The sequence below is a fragment of the Danio rerio genome, chromosome 21 (assembly GCF_049306965.1).
Source record: "Danio rerio strain Tuebingen ecotype United States chromosome 21, GRCz12tu, whole genome shotgun sequence".
NCBI lineage: Eukaryota > Metazoa > Chordata > Actinopteri > Cypriniformes > Danionidae > Danio > Danio rerio.
Window position 1 is genome coordinate 49,877,509 of NC_133196.1, and position 17,600 is coordinate 49,895,108.

The 17,600-nt window shown below is 39.1% G+C and overlaps 2 protein-coding genes across 4 annotated transcripts in view; both read left to right on the top strand.

Annotated features, from left to right (window-relative positions):
* Nucleotides 1-17,600, top strand: part of ddx46 (DEAD (Asp-Glu-Ala-Asp) box polypeptide 46) — an 800,864-nt gene that overhangs the window by 685,758 nt on the left and 97,506 nt on the right. The window lies entirely within an intron of this gene.
* Nucleotides 9,786-15,927, top strand: irf1b (interferon regulatory factor 1b). 3 transcript variants are annotated; one of them, XM_068215932.1, is made up of 9 exons: nt 9,786-9,912; nt 10,678-10,769; nt 10,858-10,957; nt 11,208-11,416; nt 12,020-12,119; nt 12,257-12,358; nt 12,888-12,916; nt 13,079-13,192; nt 14,903-15,065. In XM_068215932.1, the coding sequence occupies exons 2-9, from the start codon at nt 10,683-10,685 to the stop codon at nt 14,936-14,938; spliced, it is 777 nt and encodes a 258-aa protein (XP_068072033.1). In that variant the 5' UTR covers nt 9,786-9,912; nt 10,678-10,682; the 3' UTR covers nt 14,939-15,065. The 3 variants fall into 3 exon arrangements, with proteins under 3 accessions (XP_068072033.1, XP_068072034.1, NP_991310.2); NM_205747.2 differs by having other exon boundaries at nt 9,800-9,912; nt 13,079-13,202; nt 14,903-15,927; XM_068215933.1 differs by lacking the exon at nt 13,079-13,192.

Here is a 17,600-nt window from a genome sequence, read left to right on the forward strand (position 1 = left end):
GATGAAGATAATGATGAAGATGATGATGATGAAGATGATGATGATGATGATGTTGGTGATGATGACAATGATGATGAGGATGATGATGAAGATGATGATGATGATGATGATGAGATGATGACAATGATGATGAGGATGATGATGAAGATGATGATGATGAGATGATGACAATGATGATGAGGATGATGATGAAGATGAGATGATGATGAAGATGAGATGATGATGATGAAGATGATGACGATGATGATGGTGTTGGTGAAGATGATGTTGATGAGATGATGACAATGATGATGAGGATGATGAAGATGATGATGATGATGAAGATGATGTTCGTGATGATGATGATGAGATGATGACAATGATGATGAGGATGATGATGAAGATGAGATGATGATGACGATGATGATGACGATGATGAAGATGATGGTGGTGATGATGAAGATGTGATGATGATGATGATGATGATGATGATGAAGATGATGACAATGATGATGATAATGATGAGGATGAAGATAGTGAAGATGATGGTGATGATGAAGGACATGAAGAAGATATTGATGATGATGAAGATGATGAAAATGGTGATGATGATGCAGTTATGAGGAGAATGGCTAAAACTCATTGGTCACGGTGTGTGTGTGTGTGTGTGTGTGTGTGTGTGTGTGTGTGTGTTTTTGCGTGAATGGGTGTGTATGAATGTTTTCCAGTACTGGGTTGCAGCTGAAAGGGCATCCGCTGTGTAAAACATATGCTGGAATAGTTGGCGGTTCATTCCGCTGTGGTGACCCCTCAGTAATAGGGGACTAAGCTGACGGAACATAATGAAGCTGATTTAATAACAGTCTACTTTGTAAACAACCCTCTGCTGGGTTATTTGAACTCAAATCTGGGTAAAATATGGACAAGCTCAAGCGTTGGTTTTCTCCATTATTTGGATTGAAATAACCCAGCAGTTTTTAACAAAAGAAGCATTGATGAGTGATGAAACACGTGTCTGTGTTAATCTTAATAAACTCATCCTAATATTAATCATGTTTCTAACCTAATATATTCACTTATGCGAGCTGTTTTAAAGAACAGTCTGAAAGTGGATCATGTATATATATATATTTATATCTGTTTATCTGTTTATTTATTAATGTTTTTCCAATATCCGGCAACTGCGTTTAAAAGGAAAGGTCACGAAATTCAGTTGAGTGTTTGTGAGCTCATGTCAGTGCTTTGCTCCTGGTCTGTGGTTTTCGCTGATGTGAGGATGCTGTGATGCTCAGCTCATCTTCTCTCCATCAGGCAGCGCTCCCGCGGGTCACGTGACACTCAGGCTACACCCTCCTGCGAGCCCCGCCTCCGCCTGTTTAACCTTGAGAGCCTCCTCTCCTTCTCCATCCTCCGGCGGGTCACGTGATGCTCCGGCGCGTCACGTGTGCTTCTGTATGCCGAATAACTGAATAAATAAATACATGACTGCATGTCATCTCTGTGCTGCTGCTGTGACCGCGCGCAGGGGCTGATGGGAAGGCAGGATGTGTGTGTTCGCAAGGACAGGCTGCTCTGTGACGCAGCTGCCGTGGATTTGCCGCTCAATCCAATGTGACCGAGCTGTCAAAGCAGATGGAGGAGCGGAGATTACCGCAGATTACCGGAGCCCCGCCCACACACAGCACACTGACACAGTAGACCAGAGAGAGAGAGAGAGAGAGAGAGAGAGAGAGAGAGAGAGAGCGTGCTCTGCCCACAGCCAGCACACTGACACAGTAAACCAGTCTGTGTGTGTGTGTGTGTGTGTGTGTGTGTGTGTGTGTGTGAGATATGAGTGACTGTGTGAAGTGTGCACGTGTGTGTGTGTGTGTTACTGACATACTTTAACTCTAAATTCACCTTAAAACACCAGTCCAGAAATCAGTTTATGGGTGTTTCCCAGTACTGGGTTGCAGCTGGAATGGCATTTGCTGCATAAAACATATACTGGAATAGTTGGTGGTTCATTCCACTGTGACAACCCCTGAAATAGAGACTTAGTTGAAGGAAAATGAAAGCTGAATGAGATGGGCAGTTTTTATAGGCTACACCTTTAGTAAACATGTTTCAGCAGATTCCTCATGTTCTTTATTTGATGGATGATCATACGTTGGTTTTGAAAATAATCCTTTTTTTCATATTTATTTTTTAAATGCTAAATTCATAACATTATTTACAATATAATGACATACAGTTCAAATGTAAATTTGTAAATAAATGCTTTGTGCTATAATAATATAGTAAGCACTCTGACAAAACTGTAGGAAATATTCTTTAGCATGTGGTTATGATCGCCATTCGATGAGCTAAAGCAGCTTAAAATGTCACTAAAATGCAGTATTTAAACCCCGCATGAGGCGACACACTGCAAACCAGGTCCACTTTTGCAGAAAAAAGATCCACCCCTTCTGACAGGCTGGCCACAGGCCTGACACCATAACCTCTCTTCATGTTTGATCCTTTTATCTGTTTTATCATCTTTAGGGCGGGGCTATCAGAGCTTTAGGGAGGGGCTCTCAGTGCTTTAGGCAAAACTACCAGTGCTTTAGGGCGGGGCTATCAATGTTTTAGGGCGCGGCCATCTGTGCTTTAGGGCGGGGCTCTCAGTGCTTTAGGCAAAACTATCAGTGCTTTAGGGCGGGGCTATCAATGTTTTAGGGCGGGGCCATCTGTGCTTAGGGTGGGGCAATCAGTGCTTTAGGCAAAACTATCAGTGCTTTAGGGCGGGGAAATCAATGTTTTAGGGCGGGGCTATCTGTGCTTTAGGGTGGGGCTATCAGTGCTTTAAGGCAGGACTATCAGTGCTTTAGGGCGGAGCTATCTATGCATTTAGGCTGAGGCTATCTGTCCCCAAAATAAAATAAACCCCAAAAATGGGATTACTCCAATGAGGGCGGGGTCAAATTGTCTGTCACAATCAGTTCCCCAGGGAGAAAATCAAGCCCCGCCCATATCTGTTACTGATCCAGAAGACAATAAGCTGGAGCACAATGTTTCATGCAGTTGAGAAACTATATTCACACATTTATAAATGAAAATATTACAGCGGTCAACATTTAAAGAGGACCAATACCTTCATCAAAATTAACAGTAATAATGTTTCAGTACCATACATCATCAACATTTATTTTTAACTGAGTTTTTATTAAACATTCCACAAACATAACACAGCACCCATCCAAAATAACAGGACAAAATAAAAATAATGTTATGATAATTATTAAATATAATTAATAGAATGGTGGCGCAGTGGGTAGCACAATCACCTCACAGCACTCAGGTTGCTGGTTTGATTCCAGCTGGGTCAGTTGGTGTTTCTGTGTGGAGTTTGCATGTTCTCCCCGTGTTGGTGTGGGTTTCCTCCGGGTGCTCCGGTTTCCCCCACAGTCCAAACACATGCGCTATAGGGGAACTGATCATTTAAGCTAGCCATAGTGTATGAGTGTGTGTGTGTGTGAATGAGTGTGTGTGGATGTTTCCCAGAGATGGGTCGCAGCTGGAAGAGCATCCGCTGCATAAAACATATGCTGGATAAGTTGGCGGTTCATTCCACTGTGGTAAACCCTGATTAATAAAGGGACTAAGCTGAAGAAAAATGAATGAATGAATAATAATAATAATAATAATAATAATAATAAAACACTGAATAAGAAACACATACAAGATATATCAATCAAAGACAGGCAATATAAAGCCATAACGCCCTCACTGTATATGTTGAAACTGAAGGCTGAATTTTGTTCTGATGTCTGAAAGTAAATACAGCCCAGCAGTGGGTTCCTGAAGTGAAACTCCTTCATGTCCTCTGTAGGGAATCTGACTTCACCAATAACCTGTTCAGACAGATCCGCATCTCTGCGGTGGTTAATTGATTGTATCCGCTTTGGTGGAACCCATCTGTTCACTACTGTCTCAACACTGAATCTGTGCAGGAAAACTACATTACCCATGATGCTTTGCAGAAAGTCCCACTCATCAGAGGCTGTGTCTGAAAGCTGGAAATTCTGCCTCTGAAGGGTGTATTTTAAGGGAGGAAGACAATCCTGTGTCCATCGCCGACATCCCACAATCCTCTGCGTGCCATCCCTGAAAGATGAATAAAAAACAAATAAATATGATTAACATCAAATAAATATGAATCACATTCATTCATATTCCTTCAGCTTAGTCCCTTTATTCATCAGGGGTCACCACAGCGGAATGAACCGCCAACTATTCCAGCATGTTTTACGCAGAAATGCCCTTCCAGCTGCAACCCATCACTGGGAAACACCCATACACACTCATTCACATACACTTACACACAAACACACACACACACACACACTCATACACTACGGCCAGTGTAGTTGATCAGTTCCCCTATAGCGCATGTGTTTGGACTGTGGGGGAAACCGGAGCACCCGGAGGAAACCCACACCAACACGGGGAGAACATGCAAACTCCACACAGAAACACCAACTGACCCAGCCGAGACTCAAACCAGTGAGCTTCTTGCTGTGAGGCCACAGTTCTGCGCCTCTGGAACAACATTCCCATCTGAATAAGGGATTTGTTTACAGTTTATGTTAAGCTTACAGAATTAAGCACTTATGTTTCATTAAGCATTTTGAACTATAAGGACATCAGCCACGTCCTCATAAACCCCCTCAATATTGTAATATCTAGGTCATATCCATGTCATTATACACATTTGTCCTTGTAAACCACTAAAACCAGTACTCACACACACACACACCGATGAGGAGTGCTGAAGTGCAAGTGCAGCTCAGTGCTGTCCTGTAATCAGTCCTCTTTGCAGGAGTGAGTGTATCTTGAGCCGTACATTAGAGTTGGGGAAGGCGCCTGTCTAAAAATACACTACAGTTCAGATGTAAGACCACTGAATGAGGAAAACAGGCGATCATAACTCTCCTCAGCCTTAACACCACCTCCAAATAAGTCATTTACCTTTGCACAATCATGAGCACCCACAACCCTCAAATTCTGAATAGTGAAATCATATTCTCAGCCAATGAGTATCACAGCACAGCACTGTGAACGGTCAGTGGAATAGTGCTGAAATTATTTTACATGTCAGACCCAACATACAGCTGTAGTCAGAATTATTATGTCTGCCTTTAATATTTGTTTTCTTTTTTAAATATTTTCCAAATGATGTTGAACAGATTGAGGAAATGTTCACAGTATGTCTGATAATATTTCCTCTTCTGGAGAAAGACTGATTTATTTTATTTGGGCTAGAATAAAAGCAGTTTTTAATTTTTAAACACCATTTTAAGGACAATATTATTCACCCCTTCAGCAATATTAGTGTTGGATTGTCTCCAGAACAAACCACTGTTATACAATGACTTGCCTAATTACCCTAACTTTACCCTAATTACCCTAGTGAAGCCTTTACATGTCACTGTAAGCTGAACACTAGTGTCTTGAAGAATATCTAGTCTAATATTATGAGCCGTCATCATGACAAAGAGAAAATAAATCAGTTATTAGAGATGAGTTATTAACACTAATTTGGACTTCAACTGTATATAAAGCAGCGGTGAACAATACAGAGAGCGTCACAAGTTGTGTTCATACCAGTACATCATTATTCATCTGCGTTTGCCTTTTACATTCTGCTTTAGTGTTTTATTGAACACCAAAGTCTGAATGTGTGAATATTAAAGCGTCGCTGCACTGAGGTATTGTTTTACAGTATATTCACACATGCAGACTTCAACAAAACACTAAAGCTGAATTATAAAGGTGAATACAGATGAGTTATAGTGATGTACTGCTATGAGCACGCTCTCTATATTGTTCACCTCTGCTTTATATATACTGGCTCTGAATGCATGCAAGCATGTGTGCAAAACAACATTAGCACTATTTAATTGACTGTCAACCAGGCACAGCTCTACAAGGTGGAAGGCCCACCCAATCAGCTTGGCCAAGATGTCAATTTTTTGCAATGCGTTTCATATTTAAGAAAGCAGCTTGCATACAATACAGTAAGTGCTTTTGATTAGAAATGTTTGCCTTTAAATCTTGCAAATTATTATTTGTAATCTCTCTCAGTATATATATTTACATGTGTGTGTGTGTTTATACTTAGCCCACCCTAAACTTCCAAGATAGAGGTAAGGTTGGTTTTATATTCGCACATTCGTTCATTTAGAAGTCTCTATACTGTTTACCACGTTAGGACTAGGTAGTAGTATAACTTGAAATCAACATTAACAAAAATTAATTTATTTGACCGTGAGCAATGTTGTACTTTGATAGTCATTGGCTGCTAATATGATTTCAACATTTAGAGTTTGCAAATAACACTTTTATGAAATTATATTATTAAGGGGGAAGTCTTTACCAACTGTACCTCTATACTTCCAAGCTGGAGCCGGGCCTGCTGACAACAGTGCTGTGCTTTGATGGTCATTGACGGATAATATAATTTCACTATTTAGTATTTGCATATACTTTTCCTAAAATAAGAAGGTAAAATCTGAATGTGCGAATATCAACTTCAGCCCAATGCCATGCGATTTCAGACCCAAAATAAAGTATGGTAAACTATATAGAGAGCATGTCACAAGCTCATAACAGCACATCATTATAACTCATCTGTATTCGCCTTTATTATTCTGCTTTAGTGTTTTATTTCAGTCTGAGTGTGTGAATATAAGCTAACTGTACCTCAGAGGTTTTGGGCAGGCTGAGGCAGCGCGCCTTGATCTCAGCCACATCTAACGTTAAACATGGCGGCTGATGAACACATTCTAAATAAAGAGACAACACAGATCCTGATGCCAGCAAGCTGTTGGAGCTGTCGCTGTGCCATCAGACACTCGATCGGGTTTTAAGGGGAATCTCACTGGACGATCCATGGGAAAACCCAGGAATCCACGGAGCAGAAACTCCACAGGAAAACACCTCGTGCTCCGGACGGCTGCGCATGCGCACCCCCTCCCGCAGCCGACACACTCACACACACCCACATGACGTCACGATTATTTCATTCTCTATTTTTTTACTTGAAACCTTGCCTAATGCTTACTTCAGCCGGGGTTTCTGCGCTGACATCACGCTTTAAAGCAGTTTTAAAGTAGTTAACCCTGCTGCTGTTCGTCTCTCTGGTGAACCCTCATTGTATTTAGTAACTTTAAGCTTCTTACAGCAAATTAAATATACAAAATGAAGAAATAAACTCAAACAGGAGCCGCGATACAGTTTCCGCAAACTCTCTCTCTCTCTCTCTCTCTCTCTGTGTGTGTGTGTGTGTGTGTGTGTGTGTGTGTGTGTGTGTGTGTGTGTGTGTGTGTGTGTGTGTGTGTGTGTGTGTGTGTGTGTGTGTGTGTGTGTGTGCAAATAGCAAACACTTGTACAATAAAAACATGCATCGACAGTGAATCCTGCAACCTAAACCAGTCTACTATCACACTCAGTTAATGTAATATCTCATGTCCTTTCGCTGAGGTCTATTTTGACTGAAATGTGATGCCCTTCATGCTTATTCTACACTACAGGTACAGAAAGACAACACTTGATCACTCAAGCATGCATGTGCTGTGTTCGCGTGCTTCAGTTTGGTTGTCGATGCTCCAGATGTGTGCAGATGTCGCTGGTTGTTGTTGTTGGTCTACTCTGCTGTATTTCTCAGGTTGGACCTGAGGAGCAGGATCTCACCTTTTCCTGGCCAACTGTATTCAAATGACGAGATATAATCATGCGGGTGTGCTGCTTATGAAAGACAGATGCGTGTGTGTGTGTGTGTGTGTGTGTGTGTGTGTGTGTGTGTGTGTGTGTGTGTGTGTGCACTGTTTTAATCCAACACTGTGAATACTACTGCTGTTAATAATATTAATAATGCATCAGGATGAAGGCTGTTCCTATCTGAATTACTCATTATATGTGGGTTCTGTTTCATAAAGACTTTTGCAAACAAAAATGGAAATTACTGGTAAACATCTAGAAAATTAATATATTCTGGCAGTTGTAAGATTGCTGTTGGCACAAAAAACCCAATATGGAACATGACAGTTGGGGGAATCATATTTTAAGAACATCTGTGTGTGGAAGTTTTTGTCCTGTAAGGAACTAAGTAGTTTTACTCTGATCAAAACTATATAAAATGAATAAATGCATAAATACATAAATAGATAGAAATAAACGAATGAATGAATACATAAATACAATCATGCACATGAACTAAATTAATAAATGCATACATACATAACAATATAGGAATTAATGAATCAATATATGTATAATATAATGTATAATATGTGTAAGATAGTGACACAGTGGTGCAGTTGGTATAGTAGGTTTTGGTTTGAGTCTCGGCTGGGTCAGTTGGTGTTTCTGTGTGGAGTTTGCATGTTCTCCCCGTGTTGGCGTGGGTTTCCTCTGGGTGCTTCGGTTTCCTCCACAGTCCAAACTCATATGCTTTAGGGGAATTGGGTAGGCTAAATTGTCTTTAGTGTATGTGTGTGAATGAGAGTGTATGGATAAGTTGGCGGTTCATTCCGCTGTGTCAACCTCAGATTATAAAAGGGAATAAGCCTATACGAAAATGAATGAATGAATGAAGGTATAAATGAATGAATATTTGTATAATATAATGTATAATTTGTGAATAATATATGTATGATATAATGATATGATGTACAAACATTCAAATGAATGAATGAACGTTCACACAAACATGCTTGTAAATGAATGAATTAATGGACAAACACAAAGTTAATCATACATGCATACAAACAAAACAAACAAATATACATGTGAATGCATGATGAATGAATGAATGAAAGAATGAATGAATGAATGAATGAATGAATGAATGAAAGAATGAATGAATGAATGAATGAATGAATGAATGAATGAATGAAAGAATGAATGAATGAATGAATGAATGAATGAATGAAATCCACTCGCAGTTCTGGACGGTTTTGAGGCCTGTGAGAAATACACATCTCGAAACCTAACATACCACAGAGCAGCACACACACATATCCAGCAGCTCCGTCATGACCCTCCTGAGCACGCTTCTGGCTGTCAGGCTTCCAGCACGGTTTCTTTGAAACGGAGACTCTTACAGGAAGCAGAGCCGGAGCAGCGGCGCCCTCTGTCGGCAGACTCTGCAACATTTCCCGGAAACCGACTGACTTCTGCAGACTGAACCCCGACCCGCTGCACTTTATACCGGCTCCATAACGAGACACTCACACACTGAACAGTGCAGAATTAACCTGCTGTCTGAATCATGATAGCACTCACAGAGTGACAGAGCCACTACACACACACAGCTCTAATACATCAACTTCACACACTGTTGGAGATTCCCCAGTACTGGGTTGCAGCTGGAAGGGCATCAACATGTGCTGGAAAAGTTGGCGGTTCATTCCGCTGTGGTGACCCCTGATTAATAAGGGAATTAAGCTGAAATGAATGAGTGGATGAACAGTGCTGTAGAAGTGTAACTGATGATTGTGAGGTTGTGTTTGGGATAATCGCATATGTGTGTGTCGCGTGGGCGTGTGTGCAGTATGCTGCTGTGGTATGCTGAGGGTGTGTGTGTGTGTGTGTGAGAGAGTGTTTATCCAAACTGAATTGTCTTCCGCACGTAGTCCGTCTCTCTCTTATACAGCATGATTTCTCGGAAATCAGCCTCGCTGTGTGGAGCGCTGCCTGTGTGCGCATGCGCCTGCTAGAGCAGGGAAAATTCCCCGCGCCGTCTTCGGCTCTATATATACAGCAGCAGCAGCAGAGCCCTGCTCACAGTACAGTTAACCTGAACTTCAGCACAGTCACTTCAGCTGTTCTTCTCACTGAGGACTTACTCACGCCTTCACACGGCCAACTCTCGCTGCGCTCTGCACTGTAGGATTTACCCTCGCTCTATTGGTGAGTGTTGTGATTATGCCTGATGTGTTCTTATATGCTGTATATGATGCTGGGTATTTATTTCACTTCAATTCCATGAAATATGGACAAGCTCGAAAGTTGGGTTAAATTTGGTCATATGCATTTAATTAACTCAGTTTACATTTAGTTTGGAATTGAGTTGAAATAATCAAGTGTGTGTGTGGATAATGTGCAGATTTCTGTTCATCCTGCCCTCTGAGGACTCTCAGTTCTGTCTGTCAGTGATGAATGCATGTTAAATGGACATTTCTGAACTCTTGTTTAGCAGAGCAGCGCGTTTCCTGCTGCTTTTACAGATTAATTGTAAATGTTTTTATTTTTTATGAATGCAGATGTACTCTTAATGTTTAATATAGTTATTTTACAAATATGAACTTACTCTTAATGTCTATTTTTAATTTGATATGTTTTATTGAAAGGAAACACACTTTACATACAATACAAAAGAAACATGACCGTTTCCTTCTGTCTGTGTTCTCTTATTCTTCTTTATCATCATTTTCCACAAATGCAGAATTAATCTTAATGTTTCTCTTTTACACGCACACATATTCAGACTTTTAAATACAAATGCAAAAGTATTCCTAAAGTTAATTTTCTTTTAACAAATGCACAATAACTCAGAGTGTCTCGTGGTGAGGTGTGAGCTAAACACACTCTTCAGCGCTGTGCGCGCCCACAGACACGCCTCCTCATCTGCGCATGTGCAGCTCCGCTAATCCTACACTTGTCTCTGTGCTGCAGAAGTCATGCCCGTGTCCAGAATGCGCATGCGCCCCTGGCTGGAGAGCAGGATCGACTCCAACACCATCAATGGACTCATGTGGGTCAACAAGGTAAAGCCGAGCGCTGCACACACTCATCAGAAGCCACTGTTCCAGCATCAGCAGAGCTTTACAGATGTGTGTGTGTGTGTGTTTGCAGGAGGAGAAGATGTTCTCCATCCCCTGGAAACACGCAGCTCGGCACGGCTGGGAGGTGGATAAAGATGCCTGTCTGTTCAAGCAGTGGGCCATTCACACAGGTGAGAGAGCTGTCAATCATCTATACCTGTGACACTGCTGTCAGTGTTTCCTTCACTGCAACTAACACTTACATAGAGTCTAAATATCTGAACATTCTGAAAGCAAGAAGCGTTTTCTAGAGAAGCAACAGATATGTAGTGTTGTTGAGTCGGCATGTGCAGTGTTGAGTGTTGTAAAGACCTCTAGTAAAGCTCTACTGAGTGCACTATACAGTAGCAGTGGATGTGACCGTAGTGCTGTTCATTTCAGGTAAATATAAGGAGGGAGTGACTCAGCCTGACCCCAAAACCTGGAAAGCCAATTTCCGCTGTGCAATGAACTCGCTTCCGGATATCGAGGAGGTGAAGGATAAAAGCATCAACAAGGGCTGCGGGGCGGTGAGAGTTTACCGCATGCTCCCCGCCGTCAGCAAGAAGATCAAGAGATCCAAGAGCCGAGACTCCCGCCGGCGGATGAAGGTGAGCGCAGCGCATTATTATAATAATCACAACACATATGTCAGGTATAGCACCTCAAGCATCCCATTTCTGGGATTTTTGTCCAAATAATTTTGGTGTAAATCAAATTTTTTATTATCAGATTTTTATAATTTTGGTGTAAATTAATTTTTTTATTATCAAATTATTATAATTTTAGTGTAAATCAAATTTTTTATTATCAAATTATTATAATTTTAGTGTAAATAAAAATTTTTATTATCAAATTTTTTAAATTTTGGTGAAAATCAAATTTATTATTATTTTTTTTAATAATAAATATCTATTAATGTGTTTATATTAGACATTTTTATGTTTTTTTTTATGTTTTTGGTAAATGTGTAAATGTCTTGAACTTTTCAGATTAAACAAACAATTTTAAAAAATCTAAATAAAGTCACTTATGACAAAAAAATGTCCTTAAAGATGCCAGCAACCAATCAAAACAGAGAAAAACAAACATAAACATATATAAAGCAGAGTCAGAGCATGTCAAATAATCAGACCAAATCAGGTGTGTGTGTGTGTTTAAACTGAAGATCTGAACATGCGCGTGTGTGTGTGTGTGTGTGTGTTATTATTCAGAGTCTGTCTCAGAAAGTAAAGCTGGAGGACATGAGCAGTGAGGACACGTCTGCAGAAATGACCCAGGAGAACACCATCGACAGCACTCAGAGCACACCACGTAAGTGTGTTCAGACCCACAGCAGCAGAGGACGCTTCCCTCATCTGTGTTAAAGGGGACAGTTCACTCTGAGATATGCAAACGTGCAGACTGAGCGGTGAAGCTGGAGTCTGATGTTCTCATGTCTTCTCCTGCAGACACTTCCAGTCCTACTGTTGGGTATGAGGTGGAGATCGGCCCTGACAGCACATGCAACGACATCTACTCTCGATTCCAGGTGTCTCCAGTGCACTCCACAGGTAATCACACACACACACACACACACACACACACACACACACACACACACACACACACACACACACAAACACACACACACACACACACACACACACACACACACACACACACACACACACAGTACTCTTCTCCATGATGACAGCACATAATATTAGACTAGATATTCTTCAAGACACTAGTGTTCAGCTTACAGTGACATGTAAAGGCTTCACTAGGGTAATTAGGGTAAAGTTAGGGTAACTAGGCAAGTCATTGTATAACAGTGGTTTATTCTGGAGACAATCCAACACTAATATTGCTGAAGGGGCCAATAATATTGAGCTTAACATGGCTTTAAAACAATTAAAAACTGCTTTTACTCTAGCCCAAATAAAACAAATCAGACTTTCTCCAGAAGAAGAAACATTAGAGGAAACACTGTGAACATTTCCTGAATCTGCTCAACATCATTAGTGGAATACTGTGAATAAATCTGTACAGCAGAGCCATATTAATAGTGTTTTCTCTCCTTCTTCTTCCTAAACGCAGACCTGGAGGACAGCGAAGCCATCTTAGAGGTGAGTTTACCCTCCGCTCTGCTCACATTGTGCTTTTTCGTTGACAGGAATACCCGTTTCAGTTCTAAACGCCTGTGATTGGCTGTAATGTTAACGCTGATAGACTTTAATCCAGCCTCAGGCAAAACCCAGTGTGTAAAGTTCTGTGTTTTGCTCTGGCAGCTCACTCGGCAATTGGAGCGCGATAGTTCGCAGTGGCTGCAGAACTTTGGAAAGGGGTTCCTGGCCAATGAAGTCTGCACAACAGAGTCTCTGAGCCCTGAGAGCCAGTGGAGTGTAAGTTCAGGTAAATGTTGAACACTTTAGGAAACACACTCGTCTCTCTCAGCACTACTGCATCTCACTGGTGTTTTCATCAGGGGAAAGAACGCTTGTTTCGATCTGGTTTCTAGTCCAGATATCTCAAAACGTGCTGGTTTTGTCAGATGATTTGGCTTGTTTTAGAGAGAAACTCTCTTCATTTCGACTCATTGCTTCTGAAAACAGCACTATATGTTGTGCTTGTCTAGAAAACGCTGACTGATTTAAGAGTTTGTAGATATTTGGACTAGAAACAAGACACGACCCCTCAGAACAGCATGTTTTGCAGTGCAAAATATTCTCCCTTCTGTGAAATTCAGAATATTTAGACATTATATTTAGTGAAGTAAAGACTATTTTCAGAGGATATTTTTATAAAGAATTTAAATGAATGAATAATTTTTAAACGGTTAATGTTACCTGCTTTAAACAATACAGTAGCCTCGCGGTTCAGCCAATTAATTGTAAATAATTACAGAAATATAATACACAAACGTGCATGAATGTAATGTTTTTAATTCTTATTTGCACAGTCAATAAAATGCCGATATTGCACATTTTCTAGATATACACTACTGGCCAAAAGTTTGAGTGTAAATGTTTTAAAAACAGCTTCTCCTGCTCACCAAGGCTGCATTTAATTCTTTAATAATACAGCACAAATAGTGAAATGTTATTGCACTGTAGAATAACTGTTCAAAATAGTTTATGATTTAATAATAATTTATTCCAGTGAGTTTAATGATGCATTTTCAGCTTCATTACTCCAGTCTTAAAAGTCACATGATCCTTCAGAAATAACTCTAACGTCAATTATTATTGTTGTTATTATTATTATCAGTATTATTATTATTGTTGTTATTATTATTATTATCAGTATTATTATTATTGTTGTTATTATTATTATTATTATCATTATTATTATTATTATTATTGTGATTATTATCATCATTATTAATGTTATTATTATAGTTATTATTATTATTATTATCATCATTATTAATATTATTATAGTTGTTATTATTATTATTATTATCATCTTTATTCATATTATTATTGTTGTTGTTATTATTATTATCATCATTATTATAAATATTATTATTATTAATGGTAATAGTAATAAAGGCAATAATGACTGGAGTAATCATTTAATTTGAAACTACATACAATATGAAAGCAGTTATTTAAAATTGTAATAAATATTTAACAATTTAACACCTTTTTTATATTTGATAAATGCCGCCTTGATGAACACATTAATTTAAAAAACATGAAAATAAAACAGACTTTTGTCAGGTAGTGTATATACAGCTAACAAAAACAACTGAAGATCCCAGTGCAAAAATGATGACACCCAAATGAATATGTTGGGGGAAAATATTAAATAATTTTAATAAGCGAAAATCAAGATAAATAAAAAACATATAGAATTTAGTTGAAATATTATGATCTGTAAATGTATTTAAATATAATCTCTGTCCGGTGAGCAAACTCTTAATTTAACAGATATAACCGTTTAATAATCTATATTCACGAAGAAATGGACACAAGCAACTCTGTGTGTGTTTGAGCACACCCGATGAATAAATCTGCATGTGAATGATATAATAGCTCATGCATGTGTCTAGTGTTGCTGTACATCTCCAATAATATAATAACTCATGCACGTTTCTCTTGTGTTTGCAGGAGAGGAGCTCGAACTTCGTCTGTACACAGAACTGACCCCAGACCTGCGCAGCGACTCGTACACATACACAGAGTTGTGGAACAGCAGCTCCATGCCTCAGAGCATCTGCTGAGACACACACACATGCATGCACACACACACACACACACACACACACACACACACACTCCACCTCAAACCTCGGAGCCTCATTCCATATTTTCTGGACACCTGGAGACCTCAGTCCTGCTTTCTGGAGATCTTCCAGAGACTCTGCAGGAAATGCTCTTTCAGCTACTCGTCTGAATATCTGACAATACTCAAAGCAGAAAGCTTTTTCTAGACATGCAGACACAATATTTACTATTCACAAATGCAATTATAAATATAAACTATTAGAAAGTATAGTTATTATCCTTTTATTATTATTATTTAACTATATAAAACAATATAATTATATAAAAGAAATAATAATTATTATTACTATAACTCATTGTCAGGTTATTCTGCTTGTTTTAAGGATAAACTCTCTTCATTTGGACTCGTTGTTTCTGAAAGCAAGACTTTATTTACTGCTCATCTAGAAAAAGCTTCTTTATTTATGAGTTTGCAGATATTTGGACCAGAAAGGAGACACACACACACACACACACACACACACACACTCTTGAGCAGAAGGCAGTGTTGTGTGTGTGTGTGTGTGTGTGTGTCTGCATTTGTACAGAAGTGTGTGATCCTGTAATCTCCTGTACTGTGAACAGCGTCCGTTATGTGCTGGTGTCAGCATTTATTGAACTCTTCAATACTCGATGCAGAAATCACGTCACTCTTACAGCTTCAGTCATCTTCATCCATCATGTCTTGGCTTGTGTACTCTTCAGTGCACGATTTGATATCAATGTTGTATATGAGAATATCTGTGAATATCTTCATATGTACACACACTCATGAACGCACACACACCTCAAGCGGGGCTGTTGTGTATGGGGATGGGTTCTATGTAAATATTGTAAAAAGTATTTGTAATAAAATCTTAAAATATGGATTTGCTGGTGTTTGTGCTGTATGGTGTGTGTTTATCATGTCATGATTACAGTGATGCACTGCGGGAAACTCTAAAACCTGCTCTAAACCGGGAGGAGGAACTACTTTATTAGAGAAGAAGCCCGTCATTTATTTGTGCATATTGTTGTGCACGCACACACATTTAAAATAAAATCCAATATTAGTTTTGGTAAAAGCATGCACTCGCTCTCCATATTAACTGAAGTATATGCAAACGGCACATATAGAGTCTGTTTTTCCTTTATTAATATTATAATATTATATTATTAAATTATATTATTAAATTATTAAACATTACATACTCTATTCTAAAACATAATCACTTACAAAAAGCTAACACTTATTCCAATATCATATATAAATCATAGAAAGTAATACATAAAGAGGCGATTTATTAGGAAATGACATTTATTATTTATTAGGAAGAAAATCCTACTTTAATAATAATGATGATGATTATCCAGTAGGATCCTGTTTATTTATTTTTATTTTCTGAAAAGTCTACAATTTGACACAAGTAAACCACTGCAGAAATGTTCTAACAGCAGGCTCATGTCATAGACCAACACAACCTCACGGCAGTTCGTGACTTTTTGCTTTAGTGGCTAATTCGTATGAATTCCACAATCTAATTCGTAAAATTTAGTACGGTTTGCTCATCACCCAATGACGGTTAAGATTAGAGGTGGGGTTGGGTGCCACGCCTCCTTTTTAAAATCATACAATTTCGTTTGGCTGAACTCGTACGCATTATCCACTAAACTGACAACACATAAGATACTTACGTTTCCCCATGAGATTATGCTGCATATCCAGCACAGATACTTCATAAATAACCCGGTATAAATGAAAGCATTAGCGTATGCTGTGTGTTTTGTTTTCACAATCTTTGGAGACTTAACATAAATCCCGCTTTTAAATAACAGCTCACCTATAGTTTATCATGAGCCACGGCTGTGTTCAAAATGACTTCGATGTTTTCAAAGTGCACGGCAAAGGAAGCACAATTATGAACATGAAGATCGCTAAAACTGAAGTGTAGAAATACTCTGAAAGCAAAGAACAGCTAAGAGAGACGAGCTTAATGTGTTTTATTTTAATCAGTCCAAGTTTAAATGTTAGAATGTTCTAAATGAATAGGGCATAGGGGGATAAGTAGGAATAGAACACAGCCAGGAACTCTGTTTCTAACTACAGCTCCAGAGGTGTAGATGCAAGTGTACACGTTTGTGACGCAGTTGGCGAAGGTTTGTGGGAATGATGGATTTAGGAAACACTAAATCATTAAACTACGTTTGTAACAACGGAACTTGTGACCTCAGTTGGCTATTGATGGTTTTTGGAAACGCACCCCTGGTAAAGTCCGAGTTACTGCACTTTATATAGTGTAGAACTGTGTCAAATCTGCTTTACATTGACGAACGGGGGAAATAATAATAATAAACAGCCATAACAATATTTCAGATTGTGTTCAGGCGTCTGCTGGGATCAAATTTTCTTAATTGCTGAAGCTTTTATCATGTAATAAAAATGCAGTATTTGAAGGATTGTACTGAATATAATGAATATAAATGTAAGCTGCAGCACAGTTTATCCTAATAGCAGATAGACTTATCTCTCAGAAAACATCATTCAGCTTATGAAATACACCTT